Source organism: Ornithorhynchus anatinus, chromosome 7 (assembly GCF_004115215.2).
Source record: "Ornithorhynchus anatinus isolate Pmale09 chromosome 7, mOrnAna1.pri.v4, whole genome shotgun sequence".
Classification (NCBI taxonomy): domain Eukaryota; kingdom Metazoa; phylum Chordata; class Mammalia; order Monotremata; family Ornithorhynchidae; genus Ornithorhynchus; species Ornithorhynchus anatinus.
The window spans coordinates 68845302-68868886 of record NC_041734.1 but is presented as its reverse complement, the minus strand read 5'-3'; the positions used below and the strand labels follow the sequence as shown (position 1 = coordinate 68868886).

Here is a 23585-nt window from a genome sequence, read left to right as displayed (position 1 = left end):
GGCCCACAGTAAGTGCTCAATAAACACAATTATTATTATTATTACCAGAGATCTGGGATGGGCAAAGCCTGGGCATCTAAACAGCTGTGAGAGACATCTCCCCTCCAGTGCATTTGCACTTATGGGAAGGAGGATGGGGATGGGAGAGAAATCAATCAATCAATGGTATTTATTGGGTGTTTACTGTGTGCAGAGCACTGTACTAAACTCTTGGAAGAGAACGATACATCAGTTGGTAGACACACTCCTTGCCCTTCACTGAGCTTACAGCCTAGAGGGGGAGACAAGCATTAATAGAAATAAGTATTTTATAATCTATGATTTATAGATACGTGTGTCAGTGCTGTGGGGTGAATTCCAAAAGTCAAAGATCCAACACCTTCCTTGGACCTCTCCCCTCTTAAACATCAATCCTTCCAATCCGTGGCTCTGAATTCTCCCCATCCCTTAAGCCTGAGAAGGCACTGTGGTCTATTGGAAAGAGAATAAGACTTGGAGTTAGGAAACCTGGGTTCTAGTCCTATCTCCACCATGGACATGCTATATGATCTTGGAAAAGTTACCAAACCTCTCCATTCCTCAGTTTCCTCATCTTTAAAATGAGGAAAAAATGGATGATAAACCCTGGGTCTCATTTATAATAATAATAAAATAGAGATTAATGCTATGAGCCCTATGTGGGACATGGACTGCATCCAACCTCATTATTTTGAACCTACCTCAGAGCTTATTACAGGGCCTGGAACATAGTAAGTGCTTAACAAATACCATAAAAAAAAACTCCAACAGGCCTTCCATGGCAAACTCCTCATTTCCTCTCCCTACTCACTCTTTCTTCTGCATCACCTATGCACTTGGGTAGTGATAATAATAATGAGGATGGTATTTGTTAAGTGCTTTCTATGTGTCAACCGCTCTTCTAAGAACTGGGGTAGATACTAGGTAATCAGGTTGGACACAGCTCCTGTCCCACATGGGGCTCATAGTTGAGGCACAGAGAAGTGAAGTGACTTGCCCAAGGTCACGCAGAGGACAAGTGGTGGAGTTGGAATTAGAACCCTGATCCTCCTGATTCCCAAGCCCATACTTGGGAAGCAGCATGGCTCAGTTGAAAGAGCTCGGGCTTGGGAGTCAGAGGTCATGGGTTCTAATCCCAGCTCCGCCGCCTGTCAGCTGTGTGACTTTGGGCAAGTTACTTAACTTCTCTGTGCCTCAGTTACCTCATCTGTAAAATGGGGATTAAGACTGTGAGGCCCACGTGGGACAACCTGATCACCTTGTATCCCCCCAGCGCTTAGAACAGTGCTTCGCACATAGTAAGAGCTTAACAAATGCCATCATTGTCATTATTATTATAGGCCATGCTGCTTCTCAGTAGCCTAGTGGATAGACCTTCTCAGGGTCTATATCCTTTAAGCACTTTATTCTCTCACCCCAATCCTCATTGCATTTATGGACATATCTTCCTACTTCCCCTATCTGTAATTTGTTTTAATGCCTGTCTCCCCAGCTAGTTTGTATGCTTTTTTGAGGGGAGGGATTATGAATACCTTGTCTTATGCTGTCGAGTCATCTCCGACCCACAGCGACACCACGGACACTTCTCTCCCAGAACGCCCCGCTCTCCATCTACAATCGTTCTGGTAGTGGATCCATAGAGCTTTCTTGGTAAAAATCTGGAAGTGGTTTACCACTGCTGTGCAGTAAACTTGAGTCTCAGCCCTAGACTCTCGCCCATGCCGCTGCTATCCAGCATGGGTGAGTTTTGACTTGTAGTGGATTTCCTTCCACTCGCTAACCACTGCTCAAGCTAGGAATAAAGTGGGTAGGCCTGACTCTCCCTCCCCTAGCCGAGACTGGTAGAGAACTGGAAAGTCTCCAGGTACAACCCTGAGAGGGATCATGTGTACTGTACTCTCTGTTGTATTGTACTCTCCCAAGCAGTTAGTGCAGCGTTCCGGAAATAGTAAGCCCTCAGTAAATACAGTTGATTGAGTGGTTTAGTTAGTTATATTTGTAGGGTTTATTTTGTGCAGAACACCTTATTAAATGCTTGGGAAAATTCAGTAGAGTTAGTAGACATGAGCCCTGGCCTCAAGGAGCTTACATTCTAGTGGGAGAGACAAACATTAAAATAAATTATGAGGAGGAGGAAGCAACAGAGTATAAAGAGGCTGGAGGCAGGGAGGTCCGCAAGGAGGCTGAGGCAGTAGTCACGTTAGAATATGCCAAATGCTCGGACTGGTAGTCTGGAAGAAAGGAAGGGGTGGATACTGGGAATGCTGTGAACACAGAACCAATAGGATTGGGTGGCTGACTGAAGATGTTAGTTGAGAGAGAGGTGAGTCAACTATAAAGCCAGTGAGGATGATGATATCGCCAAAAGTGATGGAAACATTGTGTGGAACGCAAGGTTTGGGAGGGAAGATGAGGAGTTCAGTTTTGGAGGTGTTCGACTTGAGGTGCCAGTCAGACATAATAATAATGATAATAATAATTGTGGTATTTGTTAATTGCTTACTATTCATTCATTCATTCAATAGTATTTATTGAGTGCTTACTATGTGCAGAGCACTGTACTAAGCGCTTGGAATGTATAATTCGGCAACAGATAGTGTCAATCCCTGCCCACTGATGGGCTTACAGTCTAATCGGGGGAGACAAACAGACAGAAACAAGACAACTTAATCATGATAAATAGAATCAAGGGGATGTACACCTCATTAACAAAATAAATAGGGTAATAAAAATATATACAAATGAGCACAGTGCTGAGGGAAGGGGAAGGGGGAAGAGCAGAGGGTGTAGAGGGAGAGGAGGGGAGGGGAAGCAGAGGGAAAGGGGGTGGCTCAGTCTGGGAAGGCCTCCTAGAGGAGGTGAGCTCTCAGTAGGGTTTTGAAGAGGGGAAGAGAGTTAGTTTGGTGGCTGTGAGGAGGGAGGGCATTCCAGGTCAGCAGTAGGGCGTGGGCCAGGGGTCGACGGCGGGATAGGCGAGAACGGGATGGTGAGGAGGTGGGCGGCAGAGGAGCGGAGCGTGTGGCGTGGGCAGTAGAAAGAGAGAAGGGAGGTGAGGTAGGAGGGGGTAAGGTGATGGAGAGCTTTGAAGCCAAGAGTGAGGAGTTTTTGTTTGGTGTGGAGGTCGATAGGCAACCACTGGAGGTTTTTAGGTGATCTGGATAGCAGAATGAAGAATAGAATGGAGTGGGGAGAGATAGGAGGAAGGGAGATGAGAGAGGAGACTGATGCAATAATCCAGTCGGGATATTATGAAAGCTTACTATGTGCCAGACATTACTAAGCACTGGGATGGATTCAAGCAAATCGGGTTGGACACAGTCCCTTGCCCCACAGGGGGCTCACTGTCTCAGTCCCCATTTTACAGATGAGGTAACTGAGGTCCAGAGAAGTGGTGACTTGGCCAAGGTCGCACAGCAGACAAGTGGCAGACACAGAATTAGAACTCATGACTTTCTGACTTCCAGGCCCGTGCTCTATCCACTATGCCAGTGGATTTGCTTGTATCCATTCTAGCACTTACTATACTGCCTGGCACCTAGTAAGCGCTTAACAAATAACACAACTATTAAGTGCTGTTCTCCCTCCTACTTGAACTGGGAACCCATCATGGGACAGGAACTGTGTCCAACCTGATTATCTTGCATTTACCCTAGAGCTGGGAATGGGGCTTGAAACAGAGTAAGAGCTTAACAAATAAGATGTTGATGATGATAATAATAATAATAATGGTAGTATCTACCCCTTCTCCAATGAATTGACACCTTATCATGGCAGGAGAGTTTGCGAATGTGGATGAAGTTTAGACCTATGCCATATAGCTCCCTCTGCTCTACCCTCTACCTGCCCCACAGCACTTGTGTATATATGTACATATTTATTATTCTATTTATCTTATTAATGATGTGTACTTATCTATAATTCTATTTATTTATATTGATGCTACTGATGCCTCTTTACTTGTTTTGATGCCTGTCTCCCCCCTTCTAGACTGTGAGCCCTTTATAGGGTAGGGATTGTCTCTATTTGCTGCTGAATGATACTTTCCAAGCACTTAGTACAGTGCTCTGCACAAAGTAAGCATTCAATAAATACTATTGAATGAATGAATGAACCATAATGGAAATATCTGAGCTAAAGCATCAGACAAAGTCAAGTGACCTATGCTGGGCAGCCGTGGCGTGGGAAAGAGTCAAAGGTGGATGATCAAGCGGTCAAAACATTGATCAAAGACCATGGCAGAGTCTCAGATTTATAGTGCGCGGAGGAAGCAGTGGTAAATCACTTTCGTATCTTTAACAAGAAATCTCTACGGATATACATACCAGAATAACTTTATAACAGAAGATGCAGAGAAGCAGTGTGGCCTAGTGGATAGAGCACTGGCCTGGGAGTCAGAAGGACCCGTGTTCTAATCCCGGCTCTGCCACTTGGCTGCTCTGTGACCTTGGGCAAGTTACTTGACCTCTCTGTGATTCAGGAACCTCATCTGTAAAATGTGGATCAAGACTGTGCGCCCCATGTGGGGCAGGGACTGTGTCCAATTCAATTTGCTTCTATCCACCCAGTACTTAGTACAGAGCCTGGCACTTAACAGAGTAAGCACTTAAACAAATACCACAGTTATTATTATTATTCAGCGCTTAGAATTGTGCTTGGAACATAGTAAGCACTTAACAAATACCATCATTATTATTATTATGGGACATTCTGAAGAGGGTGTATCCGTGGAGTCGCTGTAGGTCGGAAACGACTCGATGGCATTTGAAGAATGAAGAATATCTACCCCAGCATTTAGAACAGTGCTTGGCACACAGTAAGAGCTTACCAAATTGCCCTTACTGTTATTATTATTACAAAGAAAGTGATTCAGTTCTCCTCAGATATTCTCTTTAGCAGGTTACTCACCAATGACCACTAAGTTCTTAAACTTTTCCGTCACTCGCCTCATCTCTTCTAAATCTCCTTTAGACTCCCTTCGCCTCATTTGTTTTGAAGTACAATCTATCCAGACCAGCTCTGACCACTGAGTGCTGGAGCTGAGCAAGGTCCTATTTAGACCATAAGGAGCTTTTGTAAGTTTTTTATCATTATCCCTCCTGCCACCCATTGCTTCCTCTTTTCCCTGGGTTCAGTGGTTTCTTACATTCCACTTTCCCACCCACGGAAAGTTCTAGGGCTTCTGTTCTTTCTCCCTCCTTCCCGCCCACCCACTTTCTGCTTGGAGCTCGCTCCCAGGCTTGCATAAATAAAGGGGCAGAGAAGCAGTGTGGCCTAGTGGAAAGAGCGCCAGCCTAGGAGACAAAGGATTCAAATCCTAGTTCCACCATTTGTGTGCTGTGTGACCTTGGACAAGTCACTTAACTTCTCTTGGCCTCGATGAACTTTTCTGTAAAATGGGGATTAAGACTCTGAGCCCTATGCGGGACAGGGAATGTGTACAACCTGATTAGCAAGTTAAATTTCTTTGAACGTTCATGTTTTGTTCACACCCATTCTAGGCTCTCTATGGGCATGGACTGTGTCTCCCAATTGTTATTTTGTATTCTCCCAATCAGTACAGTGCTCTGCACCCAGTAAGCACTTGATAAATATGATCGATTGAGCCACCCCAGTTTTTAATACAGTGCCTGGCACATAGTAAGGGCTTAACAAATGTCATTAAAAATAAATACATAAATACATAAATAAAAAGGAGGAAGACCGGAGAGGAAGTGCAGTTTGGCCTGCTAGCAGGGGCAGAGAGCACAAGTGGGTATGTGGCCTGAGAGGAAAGTACAGTGTTCCTTGAGGGCAGGGACCCCATCTACTAACTCTACTGAACCCTCCCAAACACTTATTACAATGCTCTGCACAGCTTAAGCACTCAATAAACTGATGATGAATTAGCTGGTAGAGAGCTTTTACGTTGATGGTCAGAAGCTTTTATTTTCTATTAGTAGCAATGGGGAAACAATGGGGACTTTTGAGGAGGGGAGTCATACGTTCTGATGAACGGTTTTGAAAGATGATACATGCAGCTGGTATGTAGGACTGACTGAACAGGTGAAAGGGCAGAAACAGGGAGAAGAGTAAGGGTGCTGTTACGGTAATCGAGTTGGGACTTGAGGATTTGTAGCAGGGTGAGGAGAATACAGGTGGAGAGGAAAGAGAGGGTTAGTGAAATACTATAAGGGAACAATTAGAGTGAACGTGTGAGGTATTTTTTTAATGGTATTTGCAAATGCTTACTATGTACCAGGCACTGTACTAAGCAGTGGGGTAGATAGAAGCTAATCAGGCTGGACCCAGTCCTTGTCTCATATGGGACTCACAGTCTCAATCTCCATTTCATAGATGAAGGAACTGAGGCATCGAGAAGTTAAGTGACTTGTCCAAGATCACGTAGCAGACAAGTGGCAGAGCCAGGAATAGAACCCAGATCCTCTGACTCCCAAACCTGCGCTCTTTCCCCAGGTCACTCTGCTTCTCAGAGAGGAGTCGAAGAAAGTTCGGAGGATGCTGTGAGTCTATGGAATAGGGAAGATGGTGTTGTAGTGGGTAATGTGGGAAAGTTAGGAAGAAGAAATAGGTTCAGGAGGGAATATAAGGAATTCCATTTAGGTTCTAGTAAGTTTAAGGAGCTCGTGGGTCGTCCAGATGGAAACTCTCAAAGGCAGGAGGAAATATAAGTTTGTAGAGCCAGGGAGAGGTCAGAGCTGGAGATGTAGATTTGGGAGTCATCTGCACCGAAGCGGGAACTGAAACCATGAAGGTGGTTGAACTCCCTGGTCAGTGGGTGTAAAGTGAGAAGCATAGAGATCCCAGAGACACCCCCTCTTCAAGGGTGAAGGGAGGAAGAAGAGCTAGCAGTAGAAATTGAGAAGGAGCAGTCTGGGAGGTAAGATGAAAACCAGATCACTGGATCAGTAAAGCCGAGGTCAGGCAGAGTTTCTAGGAGATAGTGGGCAACCAGTTGAAAGCAGCCAAAAAAGTCAGAGGCGATTAGGTTTCACGAGGAAGGGAGTGACAAGAGTGTGGTTTTAGTGCTTACTCAAGACACACCCCTCAATGCCAAGAGTGGCTCTGTGTGCTGAGAAGGCTGGAGCAAGCTGAGAAGTAGCTCGCTTCAGGAGATTTTTCTACATTAGCAGCCGGAAACATCCATACACAGCCTCTTCTCAGGGCCTAAAATTCAATTTTGTTTGCCTCCTATTTGAATGACATTTCATTAGAGTGAAAATTGGTTTCATAAATGGGAAAGTGGTTCTTATTTGTTAAAATAAGCAAAAAAAATTGCTTGCAGGGTATTGGTGACTAAAGGGATGCCTGTATCTAGCCTTTTATACTGGCTCTGTCACTTGTCTGCTCTGTGACCTTAGACAAGTCACCTAACTTCTCTGAGCCTCGGATCCCTCATCTGTAAAATGGGGATTCAACACCTGTCTCCCTTATACTTGGACTGTAAGCCCCATGTGGAATCTGCTTATCTATCCCAGCACTTAGTACAGTGCTTGGCAAATAGTAAGCATTTAACAAATACCACAGTTATAATTATTATTATCGTCAGTAGTAGTAATATTTGAAGTTCATGGGAACGAGGAGCAGATCTGAACCGATGAGCAGCCAGCAAGGCTCCCCCCGACCCTGCCCTATACCAGATGTCAGTGCTGAGGTAAAAAGATGTGGGAAGAGGGAAGCTGCGTAATAGCAGGGATTTTAACTTTGATTTAATTAGAAAATCTTCTTCCTACATGAGGAATCCGAGAAGCAGAAAGAGGAAAAAGAAATCTTTCAAGGCTTCCAGACAATTTGAAATTTTTTGGCTTTTTTTCAGAGTATTTGTTAGCTGCTTACTATGGGCCAGGCACTGTTCAAAGCATGGGGTAGATACAAGCTAATCTTAATCACCATTTTACAGATGGGGTAACTGAGGCATAGAGAAGTGAAGTGACTTGTCCAAGGTCACACAACAGATAAGTGGCGGAGCTGGGATTAGTATCCAGGTCCTTTTTTTCCAAGGTATTTCCTGTCAGTCAGTTGCATTTATTGAGTGCTTACTATGTGTCAGGCACTGTACTAAGTGGTGGGGTAGATATCTAACAAGCTAATCAGGTTGGACGCAGTCCCGGTCTCCTATGGGACTCACGGTCTTGAGAGCCCGAAGTGGGCATGGATTGTCTCTCTTGGTTGCCAAATTAATAATAACAGTAATAATAATAATGATGGCATTTGTTAAGCGCATACTTTGTGCAAAGCACTGTTCTAAGCACTGGGGGGGGATACAAGGTGATCAGAGAAGCAGCGTGGCTCAGTGGAAAGAGTCTGGGCTTGGGAGTCAGAGGTCATGGGTTCGAATCTTGATTCTATTTATTGCTATTGTTCTTGTCTGTCCGTCTCCCCCAGTTAGACTGTAAGCCCGTCAAAGGGCAGGGACTGTCTCTATCTGTTTTGATTTGTACATTCCAAGCGCTTAGTACAGTGCTCTGCACATAGTAAGTGCTCAATAAATACTATTGAATGAATGAATGAATGAATGAATGAATGAAACCCTGCTCCGCCACTTGTCAGCTGTGTGACTGTGGACAAGTCATTTAACTTCTCTGTGCCTCATCTGTAAAATGGGAATTAAGACTGTGAGCTCACGTGGGACAACCTGATTACCCTGTATCTCCCCAGCACTTAGAACAGTGCTCTGCACATAGTAAGCGCTTAACAAATACCAACATTATTATTATTATTATCAGGTTGTCCCATGTGCGGCTCACAGTCTTAATCCCCATTTTACAGATGAGGGAACTGAGGCACCCAGAAGTTAAGTGACTTGCCCAAAGTCACACAGCTGGCAAGCGGCGGAGCTGGGATTAGAACCCTTGACCTCTGAATCCCAAACCCATGCTTTTTCCACTGAGCCATACTGCTTCCCTTAATTCCCTTAATTCCCCAAATCCCTGGAATTGTACTTCCCAAGTGCTTAGTAAAGTGCTCTTCACACAGTAAGCGTACTTGTTTTGTTTTGCTGTCTCCCCCTTTTAGACTGTGAGCCCGTTTTGGGGCAGGGATTATCTATCTTGGTTGCCGAATTGTACATTCCAAGTGCTTAGTACAGTGCTTTGCACACAGTAAGCACTTAATAAATATGATTGAATGAATAAATATGATCAAATGAATGAATCTTCATTTTACAGATGAGGGAATTGAGGTCCAGAGAAGTGAAGTGACCTGCTCAATGTCACACAGCAGACAAGCGGTGATGGTGGGATTAATAATAATAATATTAATAATAATGTTGGTATCTGTTAAGCGCTTACTATGTGCTGAGCACTGTTTTAAGCACTGGGGTAGATACAGGGTAATCAGGTTTTCCCATGTAAGGCTCACAGTCTTAATCCCCATGAGGCACTGAGAAGTTAAGTGACTTGCCCAAAGTCACACAGCTGACAGACAGAGCTGGGGTTAGAACTCATGACCTCTGACTCCTATTAATAATAATGATGCTATTTGTTAAGCACTTACTATGTGCAAAGCACTGTTCTAAGCACTGGGGGGATACAAGTGATCAGGTTGTCCCACATGGGGCTCACAGTCTTCATCCCCATTTTACAGATGAGGTAACTAAAGCACAGAGGAGCTAAGTGACTTGCCCAAAGTCACACAGCTGACAAGCGGCGGAGCCAGAATTAGAGCCCATGACCTCTGACTCCCAAGCTTGGGCTCTTTCCACTGGGCTCACTGCTTCTCTATTAGAGCTCTTCTCTATTATTCATTCATTCATTCAATTGTATTTATTGAGCGCTTTCTATGTGCACAGCACTATACTAAGCGCTTTCAATGTACAATTCGGCAACAGATAGAGACAATCCCTGCCCAACGACGGGTTCACAGTCTAAACGGGGGAGACAAACAACAAAACACAACAAGTAGTCTGGTGTCAATATCATCGAGACTAATAGAATCATACATATAGACACCTCATTAACAAAATAAATAGAGTAATAAATAATATATACAAATATGCACAGTGCTGTGGGGAGGGGAAGGGGGAAGAGCAGAGGGCGGGAACTCAGGTCCTCTGGACTGCCAGGCCTAGGATCTCTCTACCAGCTATGTGACTTTGGGCAAGTCACCTAACTTCTTGGGGCCTCTGTTACCTCATCTGTAAAATGGGGATTAAGACTGTAAACCCTACATGGGACAATCTGATAACCTTATGTCTATCCCAAGCGCTTAGAACAGTGCTTGGCACATAGTAAGCGCTTAACAAATGCCATCATTATTATTATATTGTAACTGGCCCATGTTGCTTCCCAGGAGTCTGGAGTCCTAACCTCCAGTTCTCCTTACTGCTCCTCGGTCCTCTCTACTGAGAAGCAGTGTGGCACAGTGGAAAGAGCCCGGGCTTGGGAGTCAGAGGTCATGGGTTCTAATCCCGGCTCCGCCGCTTGCCAGCTGGGTGACTTTGGGCAAGTCACTTCACTTCTCTGTGCCTCAGTTACCTCATCTGGAAAATGGGGATTAAAACTGTGAGCCCCACGTGAGACAACTTGATTACCTTGTATCCCCCCAGTGCTTAGAACAGTGTTTTGCACATAATAAGAGCTTAACAAATACCAGCATTATTATTATTATTATTCTCCGTGCCTCAGTTACCTCATCTATAAAATGGGGATGAAGATCGTGAGCCCCCCACGTGGGATAACCTGCTGACATCAACCCCAGCGCTAGAACGGTGTTTTGTACGTAGGAAGTGCTTCACCAATACCATCATTCTTATGCTCTGTGCCTCAGTTCCCTCATCCATAAAATGGGGATGAAGACCGTGCGTCCCTACAAGGGAAAACGTACTGACCCTGCATCAACCCCAGCGCTTAGAACAGTGCTTGGTACATAGGAAGCGCTTCACGAATACCATCATCATCATTCTTGTGCTCTGGGCCTCAGTTCCCTCATCTGTAAACTGGGGATGAAGACCGTGAGCCCCCAAGTGGGACAACCTGCTGACCTTGCATCAACCCCAGCGCTTAGAACAGTGCTTTGTACATAGGAAGCGCTTCACAAATACCATCATCATCATTCTTATGCTCTGGGCCTCAGTTCCCTCATCCGTAAACTGGGGATGAAGCCTGTGAGCCCCCACGTGGGACAACCTGCTGACCTTGCATCAACCCCAGCGCTTAGAACAGTGCTTTTCACAGAGGAAACGTTTCACAAATACCATCCCTCTTATGCTCTGGGCCTCATTTCCCTCATCTGTAAAGTGGGGACGAAGCCCGTGAGCCCCCACGTGGGACAACCTGCTGACCTTGCATCAACCCCAGCGCTTAGAACAGTGCTTGGTACGTAGGAAGCGCTTCACAAATACCATCGTTATTATTCTTATTAATGGCCCCGCTGTAATAAAATGGGCCGGGCCCGGTGGGGGGTCAAGGTGGCTTCGGCCCCGTCCTGACCGGTCCTGTCACCTGTTCCGCTGGGCTCCTCCCCCCCCTCCCCCCCCGCCCACCTGTGTGCCCGGTTCCCGACGCTCTCGCCGGCTTCAGCTGCCCGAGAGACGCCGGCCTCTGATTGGCCCGCGCTGCGTCGGCCGGCGCCGTCGACCAATGGCAGCAGAGGCGGGCTGCCCGCCTCCAAGATGGCGGCCCCGGCGTCTGGCAGGGGGTGAGCGGAGGGGGGGTGAGCGGAGGGAGGGCGGGCGGGCGGGAAGCGGCCTTGGCCGTCGGGCGGCAGGGTCCCCGGCGGGGCGGGTTCCCCCACCGCACACCTCCCGCCCCGCCGCCCCCGGGAAGCCCCGGCCATGGCCTCGGACAACAACAGGCAGTTCTGGAGGAGGAGCGCCAAACTGCCCGGGAGGTGAGCCCGGGCCGGGCCGAGGGGGCCCATCCGCCGGAGCCGGGGGGCCTGGCGTCATCTGGGGCCTGGAGGAGGGAGAGGCAGCAGGGCTGGGACTGCGGGCCGGAGGGCAGGGGGAAGCAGCCGGGACGGGAATTGGAGGGTGGGGGGCCGGGGGGCCAGGCTGGGTGGGGGGAGTGGGGAGGCCGGGCAGGGGGGACCTGCCAGGCTGGGAGGGGAGAGAGGGAAAGGGGAGGGGGGCTGTTGGGCTGGGATAGGATTCCCAGGGAGAGGGAAGCTTCCAGGTTGGGATGGGGGAGGTGGAGGGGAAGGGGGCTGCTGGGATGGGATTCCCGGGGAGAGGGAGAGGGGGGCTGCCAGGCTGGGATGGGAGAGATAGAGGGGAGGGGGTTGCCGGGCTGGGATTGGGGAAATAGAGGGTAGGGGGACTGCCAGGCTGGGATGGGATTCCCAGGGAGAGGGAGAGGGCAGCTGCCAGGCTGGGATGGGATTCCCAGGTAGAGGAAGAGGGGAGCTGCTAGGCTGGGATGGGAGAGAGAGGGGGAGGGGAGCTGCTAGGCTGGGATGGGAGAGAGAGGGGAGGGGAACTGCCAGACTGGGATGGGATTCCCAGGCAGAGGGAGAGGGGAGCTGCCAGGCTGGGATGGGAGAGATAGAGGGGAGGGGGGTGCTAGGCTGGGATGGGAGAGATAGAGGGGAGGGGGGCTACCAGGTTGGGATGGGGAATATAGAGGGAGAGGGGAGCTGCCAGGCTGGGATGGGAGAGAGTGAGGGGAGGGGGACTGCCAGGTTGGGATGGGATGCCCAGATAGAGAGAGAAGGGAGCCCCCAGGCTGGAATGGGGGAGATAGAGAGGAGGGGGGATTCCGGGCTGGGCTGGGGAGAGGGGACCTGCCAAGCTAGGACGGAGAGAGGGGAGCTGGCTGGTAGGGCAAGGGGACCTGCCAGGCTGGGTTGGGGAGAAGGGAGCTGCCAGGTCAGGATGGGTGGCAATAAGGAGAGGGTAGGTATCAGGAGATGCCCCCTTTTCCTCAGCTCCCTCTCCCTTCCCTGTCAGCTCAACTCGTTCCCCTTGCTCTTCCCCCGCCCCACGGCCCTTATGTATATATGTATAATTCTATTTATTTATGTTGAGGCCTGTTTACTTGTTTTGATGTCTGTCTCCCCCTTCTAGACTGTATGCCTGGTGTGGGCAGGGATTGTCTCTCTTTATTGCTGAATTGCACTTTCCTAGTGCTTAGTATAGTGCTCTGCACACAGTAAGCGCTCAGTAAATACGATTGAATGATTGAATGAGTGCCAGGCTGGGGTGGGGGGTGGGAAGAGGGAAGCTGCCAGACTAGGATGGGGGGTTTGAGAGAGGGGAGCTGCCAGGCTGAGGTAGTGGGGATGGGGAGAAAGGAACTGCCAGGCTTGGCATTAGGAGGGAAGAGCTGCTAGGCTGGGATGGGGGGGATGGGGGAGAGAGGGATTGCCAAGTTGGGATGTGGGGGATGGGGAGAGGGGAACTGCCAGGCTTGGCATTGGGAGGGGAGAGCTACTAGGCTGGGATAGGGGGGATGGGGAGAGGGAAGCTGCCAGGTTGGCATGGGGGTGTTGGCAGAGAGGAGTTGCCAAGCTGGGATGGGGAGGCCGGGGAGAGGGGAACAGCCAGGTTGGGATGGGGGCAGTGGGGAGAGGGGAACTGCCAGGCTGGGAGACGGGGTGTGGGGGAGGGGAGGGATTCATTCATTCATATTTATTGAGTGCTTCCTGTGTGCAAAGCACTGAACTAAGCGCTTGGAAGAATACAGTATAACAACAGATAGACACATTCCTGCCCACAATGAGCTTACAGTCTAGAGCCAGGAAGAACGGCTCAGAAGGGAGAGGGAGAAGAGGAGAGGAGGGCTTAGTCAGGGAAGTCTTCTTGGAGGAGATGCCTTTGATAAGATTTTAAAGTAGAGGGGAGCAATTATCTGTCTGCTATGAGGGAGGACGTTCCAGGCCAGAGGTAGGATGTGGGTGAGAAGTCGGTGCTAAGACAGACGAGATGGAGGTACAGGGAGAAGGTGTGAATTAGAGGAGTGAAGTGTGCGGGCTGGCTTGTAGTAGGAGAGTAGAGGTGGGGTAGGAAGGGGCAAGGTGATTAAATGCTCTAAAGCCAATAATGAGGAGTTTTTGTTTGATGTGGAGTTGGATGGGCAACCACTGGAATTTTTTGAGTGGGGAAACGTGGTCTGAATGTTTTCGAAGGACAGCAGCATGGTGTAATGGATAGAGCACAGACCTGGGAGTCAGAAGGTCATGGGTTCTCATCCTGGCTCTGCCACTTGTCTGCTGCGTCACCTTGGGCAAGTCACTTAACTTCTCTGGGCCCCACTTGCCTCATCTGTAAAATGGGGATTGAGATTGTGAGCCCCATATGGGTCAGGGACTGTGTCCAACCCGACTTGCTTGTGTCCACTCCACCAGTGCTTAGTACGGTGCTTGGCACATAATAAGCGCTTAGAAATACCACTATTATTATTATTAATATGATTCATGAATGGAGTGTGGACTAGAGTGGAGATGGTGAGGGGGGAGCTTTCAGGCTGGGATGGGATGGGGATTGGGGGGCTGCCAGGCTTATTATTATTATTAGAGGGGAGCTGCCAGGATAGGAAGGGGAGGGTGTTGTGGGCAGGGAACCTGTCGACTGAATCTCTTATATTTTACTCTCCCAAGTACTTAATACAGTGCTCTGCATACAATAAGTGCTCAGTAAATATGATTGATGGATTGATTGGGAGAGAGGGGAGCTGCCAGGCTGGGTTGGGGGAATGGGGAGAGGGGAACTGGTACTGTGGGTCAGGGGGTTGTGGCGGGGGGAGAAGAGAAGACTTCTAGGTTGGAATTATGGGGAGTGACACTTGGGTAACTATAGGCTGAGATGTAAAACAGTCAGTTCTCCTATAGTGTGGCATTATGTTCATGATGAGCCCCACATCAAGGAGAATTTGGGTTCCCACCTATACCCTGTTCGAAGCTTTCGCCCAGCCATTTTTTCTGACATCGCCTCTTCTTCTATCCAGATAGGTGCACATTGTTGGAAGAACATTCCCTTAATTCCCTAAAACTTTTTTTTGTAAAGTGCATTTTAGTAAAATTAAATATAGTGGGAGATGGGGACCGTGCCAGGAGGGACTGAGAGGAAGAGTGAAGGGCACGAGATTTTATAGTTGCACTCCTCTCCCCCTCCCATATGTGATTTCCCTGCTTCTCACCTTAGACAGCCTTTCCAATTCCCCATCTATTCAACTCTCCCAATCACTTAGTATAGTACTCTGTACACCCTAGTTGCTCAGTACAGACTCCTGTTGGGCTGAACCTCACCTGTTTGGTGGAAGAAGCAGCAAAAGAATTGAAAAGTTGTCCGTGCCTCCTCTAGCTTCCCTTCCCCAAGCCTAGATATTAGAGGGTGACTCGGAGAGAGGTCTTGCTTAGACTGAGGATTGGCCCAACTCCTTTTTGGCCATTGTAATCCCCTTCAGAGAGCAAATACACAAAACTCCACATAGTTCAGCACGAACATAAATCCTTCCAGGCTGCTTAGGGCCTCTCTCTCACTCACTCACATAAGCATTCTCCTTTCTCTTTGGTCCAGGCCTGGGAACTTGGTCCTGTGTTTGACCTGGGAGGAGGTGAGCATACATTTTTCCAGCAAAGCAGTGACAAAGGTCAGGGGAAGCTGTACTACTGCATTATTTTTCAAATTAGGAAAATGTAATTCTGTCCGAGAACCAAGAAGCTCAGTGGAGAGAAAGAGCTAAGGAAAATCAGCCTCCAGGATCTCTAGTTACTAAGCTAATTCAAGTAATTGTAAAGTCCTTGAAAAGGGCAGTTCATTGTAAAACTCTTACTGGATTCTGAAGGAGTTTGAGGAAGCCATTTTCTAACAACTTTGTAGTCCACTGGGGTCTCCCCTACAGTCAGCTGTTGGCCTTTCGGGTTTCCCCTCAGTCACCGCGTAACCTCAGACTCTCCCCGGAAGTCAAGTCAGGCCTGGCCAGGAGTGGGCCTGATTCATAATAACAGTGGTATTTCTTAAGTACTTACACTGTGCCAAGCACTGTACTAAGTGTTGGGGTAAACAGAAGATAATCATTCCCCATCCCACAGGTGGCTCCCAGCCTTAAGAGGGATCATTTGGTAATGGCCACAGACCCACAGCACTTATATATATAGCTTTAAATTATTTATTATAAATTATTCATAGTCACATCTGTCTCCCCCTCTAGACTGTAAGCTCATTATGGGCAGGGAGTGTATCTGCTACTTCTCTTGTAATAATAATTATGGTATTGTATTGTGCCATCCCAAGTGCTTAGAACAGTGCTCTGCACATAGTAAATGCTCAATAAATATCTAATAAATCCCTACCTTCCAGCTGAGGAGACTAAGGCCCAGAGAAGTGAAGTGACTTACCCCAGGTCACACAGCAGGCAAGCCGTGGAGCCGGGATTTGAACCCAGGTCCTCTGATTCCCAGGCCCGAGCTCTCTCTGCTTAGGTTTTGCTGCTTTTCCGGGAGACCAAGCTCTCCTTCTTCTGGGTCAGAAAGCCCCAGAATTTCAACCAGCCATTCATCCCTCCAGTGACTCCTGTGCATACTTCGAGGTTCTGTTCCCTTTCATTTTCCCCCCTCTGTTCACCTTGGGGGCTGTGGGAGAGAGAGTTTTCCAACCTTCCTTCGAGAAGTGCATCTCCATTCAACCCCCGGATCCTTTACTCATAGTCTAATTTCATTCATTCAGTCATATTTATTGAGCGATTACTGAGTGCAGAGAACTCTACCAAGCGCTTGGGAGAGTACAGTACAACAATAAACAGACACATTTTTTGCCCACAACGAGCTTAAAGTCTAGAGGAGGGGAGACAGACATTAATATAAATAAATAAATAAATAAATGACGAATATGTGCAAAAGTGATGTGGGGCCGGGAGGGGGGTTGAATAAAGGGAGCAGGTCAGGGTGACATAGAAGGGAGTGGGAGAAGAGGAAAGGGGGGCTTAGGGAAGACTTCTTGGAGGAGATGTGCCTTCACTAAGGCTTTGAATGGGGGGAGAGTAACTTTAGGGCCAGTGGCAATTTTAAGTGGCTGTGTGAAGATATTTACACACAGCCAAGATATTTAGCATGCTTCCTTGGGTTTTTTTTCCCTGCCTGGTGGTTGTCCCCTGAAGCAGTTAAGAAGCATCTACTCTTCTGTTATTCATGCTCTTTGTTTGCTCCTCCGCCCTACTGTCAACTCGTCCCACCCTTCAGGCAGTTTCTTCCAGAGTATGGGGCTCTGGGGAGAAACTCAAGGTCAGAGGCCCCAGATTTGTTTGGGTCTAGGAAAGCTGGGGAGGGCGTCAATCAGTGGTGATTTATTGAGCGCTTACAAGGCACAGAGCACTGTACTAAGCGCTTGGGAGAACACAACAGAATTAGGCACGTTTCCTGCCCATAATGAGCTTAAATAATGTTGGTATTTGTTCAGTGCATACTATGTGCAGAGCACTGTTCTAAACGCTGATTACAGGGTAATCAGGTTGTTCCACATGAGACTCACAGTCTTAATCCCCATTTTATAGATGAGGTAACTGAGGCACAGAGAAGTTAAGTGACTTGCCCACAGTCACACAGCTGACAAGAGCTTAGAGTCTAGAGGGGGAGACAGATATTAAAATGAATGAATAAATAATTTCTAAGATATAAAGATATGTACATAAATGCCTTGCATCCCCAAGTCTAGGCCTTTGGCATTTGTCTCTTTCGATTCTGAAGAAAGAAAACTTTCCCCTGCCTCATAGGGAATTGCAGAAACCACTCCATAGCAGGGCACCACAACCAGGAAATGAAACTAATTTAGCAGTACTCTCAGCCAAGAGGGTCCAAAACAAATGAAGGCAGATGTGATGACAGATTACTCTTGGGCCACTTGGTTGTGATCAAAGTGATCTTAATTACCCAGGTCTGGAATTTCATTTAAAGGGCTTTACTTTAAGCACTTCAGGTTCTAAACAAAGCATCCCTTAAAACGTCCAGTTCTATCCCTCAGGTTATGGAGGAACTTCCCTGAGTAGAATTACACCTCTCCTGATGCAGCGGGATTGTCCAAACTAAGTGGGAATGATCGGTTAGGTAATTAAAAGTTTGGATTTGAGACATTTTCCGAGCTTTTTCTAAAACAACCCAAAGAGCTAGGATACTGAGTGTTCAGATGATCGGCTTTCTCCTGGTTACAGGAAAGGAAACTCTCAGCATCAGCAAGTATTTACTAAGCGTCAGCTGGAAGTGGGGGCCCCTCCACTAACCTGTTGATTTGGCTTTTGGCATTTTGTTTTTATTTTTAATGGTATTCGTTAAACACTTACAATGTGCCAGGCATTATTCTAAGCGCTGGGCTAGATACAAGGTAATCAGGATGGACACAGTCCATGTCCCACCTGGGGCTCACAGTCTTCATCCCCATTTTACAGATGAAGTAACTGAGGCACAGAGAAGTTCAACGACCTACCTCAGGTCCCAAAGCAGACAAGTGGCAGAGCCGGAGCTAGAACCCAAGTCCTTCTGACTCCCTGGCCCATGCTCTATCCACTAGGCGAACCCTGCTCCATGTTGAGCGAGTTTGATTTCTGAGTCTCCTGGAGCTTGGGAAGGGGCAGTCAATCAGTGGGATTTATTGAACGTTGACTGTGTACAAAGCACTGTATTTAAGCACTTGGGAGAGTACAATACAACAGAGTGGGGAGAAACTCTTCCCTGCCCTCAAGGAGCATGCAGTCTTTAGCTTCTCTTGGACTCCAGGTGCCAAGATGATCTGTCTCTGCTGAGCAAGATCAGAGACAGATGGGGTCGGCGGGATTGGGAAGGAAGTAGCTTCCTTTGAATGGTAAGTGGGAAAGCAGGGATAAGCTGTCTCAGATCATCTTTCAGGGGGAGAGCAGTTGCGGGGTTAATACCCATCTCACTCTGCGACTTCCCTTCATCTGCGTGTGAATTATTGCTGGTCGATTTGAGTTGTACAAACGTCGGAACATGCTGGGTCATGTTGGAGAGAGGGAGCCCGTGCTGAGAGACTGCAGCGGCTAATACTAATTCTCCCTTGAATTTAAAGCCTTTCTTTGACAGGGCTTCTTAGGGCAAGGGGGCTGGGTCCCGCTAGGAGCCTCGGATTCAGGGCCTTGGAAGCCTGCCGGCAGGTGGATTCTTAGAAGTCTTTCTCCCCCCTCCAGTGGGAGCTGGAAGCATCCGATTCCCTTTTGAGATAACAGCTTTGGCTTCTGTGGAAAACCACCAAGAACCTGCAGAGGGAAAAGATGGATCCAGACGAGCAGCCTCTAGGGGTTAAGCACGGGTTTATTTATTTTATTTACTTATTTATTTATTGTCGTATTTGTGAGTGCTTACTATGGGGTTTATTTTATTTACTTTATTGTCGTATTTGTTGAGTGCTTACTATGGACCTGGCACTGTTCTAAGTGCTGGAGGAGATAAAAGGTTGGACACAATCCATGTCTCATGTGACTCACAGTCTAAATCCCCATTTTACAGATGAGGCCCAGAGAAGTTAAATGACTTGCCCAAGATCAAACAGCAGACAAGTGGTGGATCCGGGATTAGAACTCAGGTCCTTCTGACTCCCAGGCCCGTGTTTTATCCACTAGGCTCCACAGCTATTTATTAGCAGGACCTGGCTGCCTCCTCCCTTAAACTCTAGAAACATAAAGTCTTGGGACTCTCTTTCAAACACAAAACCTCCTCCAACTGCTAGGTTCTATCAAGGTTGATGTTTATTGTACACTTACTCTGTGCAGAGCACTGTACTAAACTCGAGAGAGAGTACAACATAGTAGAGTTGGTAGACACGATCCCTGCCCAGAGTCAGCAAGCAGCTGGCCTACTGGGAAAAGCATGGGCCTGGAAATCAGAAGTCCTGGGTTCTAATCCTGGCTGCCACTTGCCTGCTGTGTGACCTTGGGCAAGTCACCTTCTCTGGGACTCAGTTTCATCAAATGTAAAAGGAGGATGCCAATACCTGCTCTCCCTCTTACTTAGGCTGTGAGCCCCACGTGGGGCAGAGACTGTGTCTGACCTGATTAACTTGTGTCTACCCCAGCATTTAGAACAGTGCTTGACACATAGGAAGCACTTAACAAATACCATTTTATTACAAAAAAGGAGCTTATAGTCTAGAGGGGAAGACAGACATTCAAATCACATACAGATAGGGAAAATGGAAAATGTTGGAAATGGAAAATATATTCTTGTAACTCTCTCCCCTACTTCCCAAGACAGGAATTTCAGTTTCTAGCCACTGTAGTCAACTCTTGATTATCATTCAGGTCCCTTGTCCTCCTGCTGCCTGCCTTTCGGCCACCTCCTGCAGCGTGGCCTAGTGGAGAGAACATGGCCCTGGCTGTCAGAGGATCTGGGTTCTAATCCTGATTCCGCCACTTGCCTGCTGTGGGACCTTGGGCGAGTCACTTAAACTTCTCTATGCCTCAGTTACCGCATCTGAAAAAATGGAGATTTAATACCCGTTCTCCTACCTACTTAGATTGTGAGCCCCATGTGGGACCTGGTTATCTTGGACCTACCGCATCGCTTAGGACGTAGTACGTGCTTAACAAATACCACAATTATTGTTATTATCGTGGCAACCCTGTCAGAGAGGGAACAGGAAAGGGAAGAGGAGGAGAAGCAAACGCCAACCCATCTAGTTAGCTACTTGTTAGAAAGTAGAAGAGGAGATGAAAGCCATTGTTTCATGTTTTTACACCATGGAAAATTGCGATTTGGATGTGGTTCAGACCTGTTAGGGGGAAGGGGGAGGTTGAGCCAAGCCATCACAGAGTCATTTTATCGACCGTATTTGGCGACGAGAATGATTGGAAAGCTGCTTCACTAAGGAAAGACTCCCCGCTGAAACTTATCCCTGCATAGCTGGGGGTTGGCCTAGGCCAGCGAAGGAGCCCAGTTGTGTCCAGGATACTCAGGGGAGATGCCAGTTGGCAGAGGGCAGCGTTTGCGTCAAAGTAGGCTCGGCTCTGCCTAAGGCCCCCGACCCCTCCTCTACATGAGAAGCGGCATGGTCTAGTGGATAGAGCAAGGGCCTGGGAGTCGGAAGGTTCTAATCCTGGCACTTGTCTGCTCTCTGACCTCGGGCAAATCACTTGATTTCTCCAGGCCTCAGTTCCCTCATCTGTTAAGTGGGATTAAGACCGTGAGCCGTATGTGAGACAGTGACTGTGTCCAACCCTATTATCTCGTATCTGTCCCAGCGCTTAGAACAGTGCCTGGCACATGGTAAGCGCTTAAATACCATAATTATTATTATTACAAAAGTAGAAACTCCAAGTGCCTATGGGTGTTTTTTTAAATTTTTTCAACCGTATTTGTTACACGCTTACTCTGTGCCAGCCACTGTTCTAAACTCTGGGTTAGATACTAGGTAATCAGGTTGGGCACAATCCCATGTGAGGCTCACAGTCTTAATCCCCATTTTACATCTGAGGGAATTGAGGCCCAGAGAAGTGATTTGACTTGCCCCAGGTCACACAGCAGAGAAGTGGCGGAACCAGGATTAGAACCCACGAACATCTGACTCCTAGGCCCATGCGCTATCCACTAGCCCACACTGCTTATTGAACCGGGAATGGTACTCCCAGCCAGTTTTGGGGTGGGGTGGTGTAGAATAAAGTGGGAGGCTTAGATAAGTGAAAAGGCACTCATATCTGTAATTTATATGTATTAATGTCTGTTTCCCCCTCTAGACTGTAAGCTCACTGAGGGAAGGGCATGTGTCTGTTTATTCTTATATTACTCGTCCAAGGGCTTAGTAGAGTGTTCTGCACATAGTAAAAACTCAATAAATCTGAATACATGAATGCTAAGCTGCCATCAGTGGTATTTATTGTGTCTAGAGCACTGTACTATTCATTTCATTCAATAATATGTATTGCGTGCTTACTGTGTACAGAGCACTGTAGTAAACGCTTGGGAGAGTACAATATAACAATAAACAGACATGTTCCCTGTCCACAGTGAGCTTACAGTCTAGATGGGGAGATATTAAATAAATCAATGAGTTTGAGTACCTGCTGGGCACAGTACACTGTCTTGGCTCTTGGGGAGCGTTCAAAATGAGCACAGGTAATTTCTGCCTTCCAGGAGTTTGCTATCTAATGATGGGGGCCGGAGAAGAAGGCAGTAATAATAATGGTGCTACTGGTTAAGCACTTACTTTGTTCCAGACACTGTACTAAGTGCTGGGGTGGATACAAGCAAATTGAGTTGCTGACAGCCCTTGTCCCACATGGGGTTCATGGTGTCAATTTCCTTTTTTCAGATAAGGTAACTGAGGCACAGAGAAGTGAAGTGACTTGCCCAAGGTCACACAGCAGACAAGTGGAAGAGTGGGCATTAGAACTCATGACCTTCTGACTCCCAGGCCTGTGCTCAATCCACTATGCCATGCTGTTTTTCTAATAGGCAATAGACGTAAGATGACAAGAGCTTCAAAGCTGAGTAAAGGAATAAGTACAAATAAGACCCAGGGAATAAATACATCAAACACAAACTAATAAATACATGGGTTTTGGGGTGGCTTGACAGGGAAAGTGGGGGGACTTTATTGGTATTAGACCCCCTGCCCCTCCACTTCCAGAGGAGGGGCATGAGAAGCAGCGTGGCTCAGTGGAAAGAGCCCGGGCCTGGGAGTCAGAGGTCATGGGTTCTAATCCTGACTCCACCGCTTGCCAGCTCTGTGACTTTGGGCAAGTCACTTCACTTCTCTGCGCCTCATTTACCTCATCTGTAAAATGGAGATTAAAACGGTGAGCCCCAAGTGGGATAGCCTGATTACCCTGTATCCCCCCAGCGCTTAGAACAGTGCTTTGCATATAGTAAGCACTTAACAAATACCACCATTATTATTATTTAGGGATGTTGGAAAGAAGGTGGGGGATGTCGAAGCTGAATAGGGGGAGTATGCCAGGCAGGAGGAACGGGGTGAAAACTTGACCTGGGGACTGGAGTGTCTGGAGTGAGATCCAGTTGAGAGGTTCTCTTCAGAGCAAGGAACAGGAGAAGAGTAGAGAGGGAGCCAGCAGACCAGAAACGAGGTTTGAAAATCCCTGTCATAGTTCCTCTTCTCCCCAGTACACATTCTCTCCCTCCCAGAGAGTTGCCATTGATTTCTGTTGCTGTCACTCAAGCAGTGGTGCTGACTGTGTGCCGAGAACTGTACTGAGCACTCGGGAAGAATTGAGAGACACCATCCCTGACCTCAAGGAGCTTACAATCTAGTAGAATGTCCTAAGCTGCCTGTCGGATTTACCTCCATGGCTACCCCAGTGAAAAGACAGGCTTGACTCCCAGAACCTAATAACTGAGCAGTCTCCTTCACAGACAATTGTTTCCCAGTTGAATATGGTTTAGCTCTTATTCAGGGCACTTGATGGACATTGAAACCTTCCCCAAAGGAGACTCTCCTCCCTTCTTTGTCTTATTGTCTCTTTGGAGTCAGCTGCAGGCTCTTTCCCTAAGGCTCCCAGCTTCATTGTCTGCTGGCGTCTGCTTCTGAGTGAGCTGCCCTGGAATCTGTCCCTGGCACCACATTCATTCACTCAGTTGTATTTATTGAGCTCTTACTGTGTGCAGAGCACTGTACTAAGCACTTGGGAAGGTACATTGCAACACTAAACAGTGACATTCCAAGCCCACAACGAGCT

The 23585-nt window shown here is 47.6% G+C and overlaps 1 protein-coding gene across 4 annotated transcripts in view; it reads left to right on the top strand.

The window, feature by feature from the left end:
- TBC1D22B (TBC1 domain family member 22B) overlaps nucleotides 1-23585 on the top strand; it is a 50012-nt gene that overhangs the window by 567 nt on the left and 25860 nt on the right. For 2 of the 4 annotated variants that reach the window (XM_029069398.2, XM_029069402.2), the window contains exon 1: nucleotides 11706-11844. The exons of 1 other annotated variant lie outside the window; for it this stretch is intronic. In XM_029069398.2, the coding sequence (XP_028925231.1) occupies nucleotides 11789-11844 (56 nt within the window). In that variant the 5' untranslated portion in view covers nucleotides 11706-11788. Of the gene's footprint in view, nucleotides 1-11705; nucleotides 11845-23585 lie in introns of those variants that run through there. One more of the 4 variants, XM_029069401.2, reaches the window with a different exon arrangement.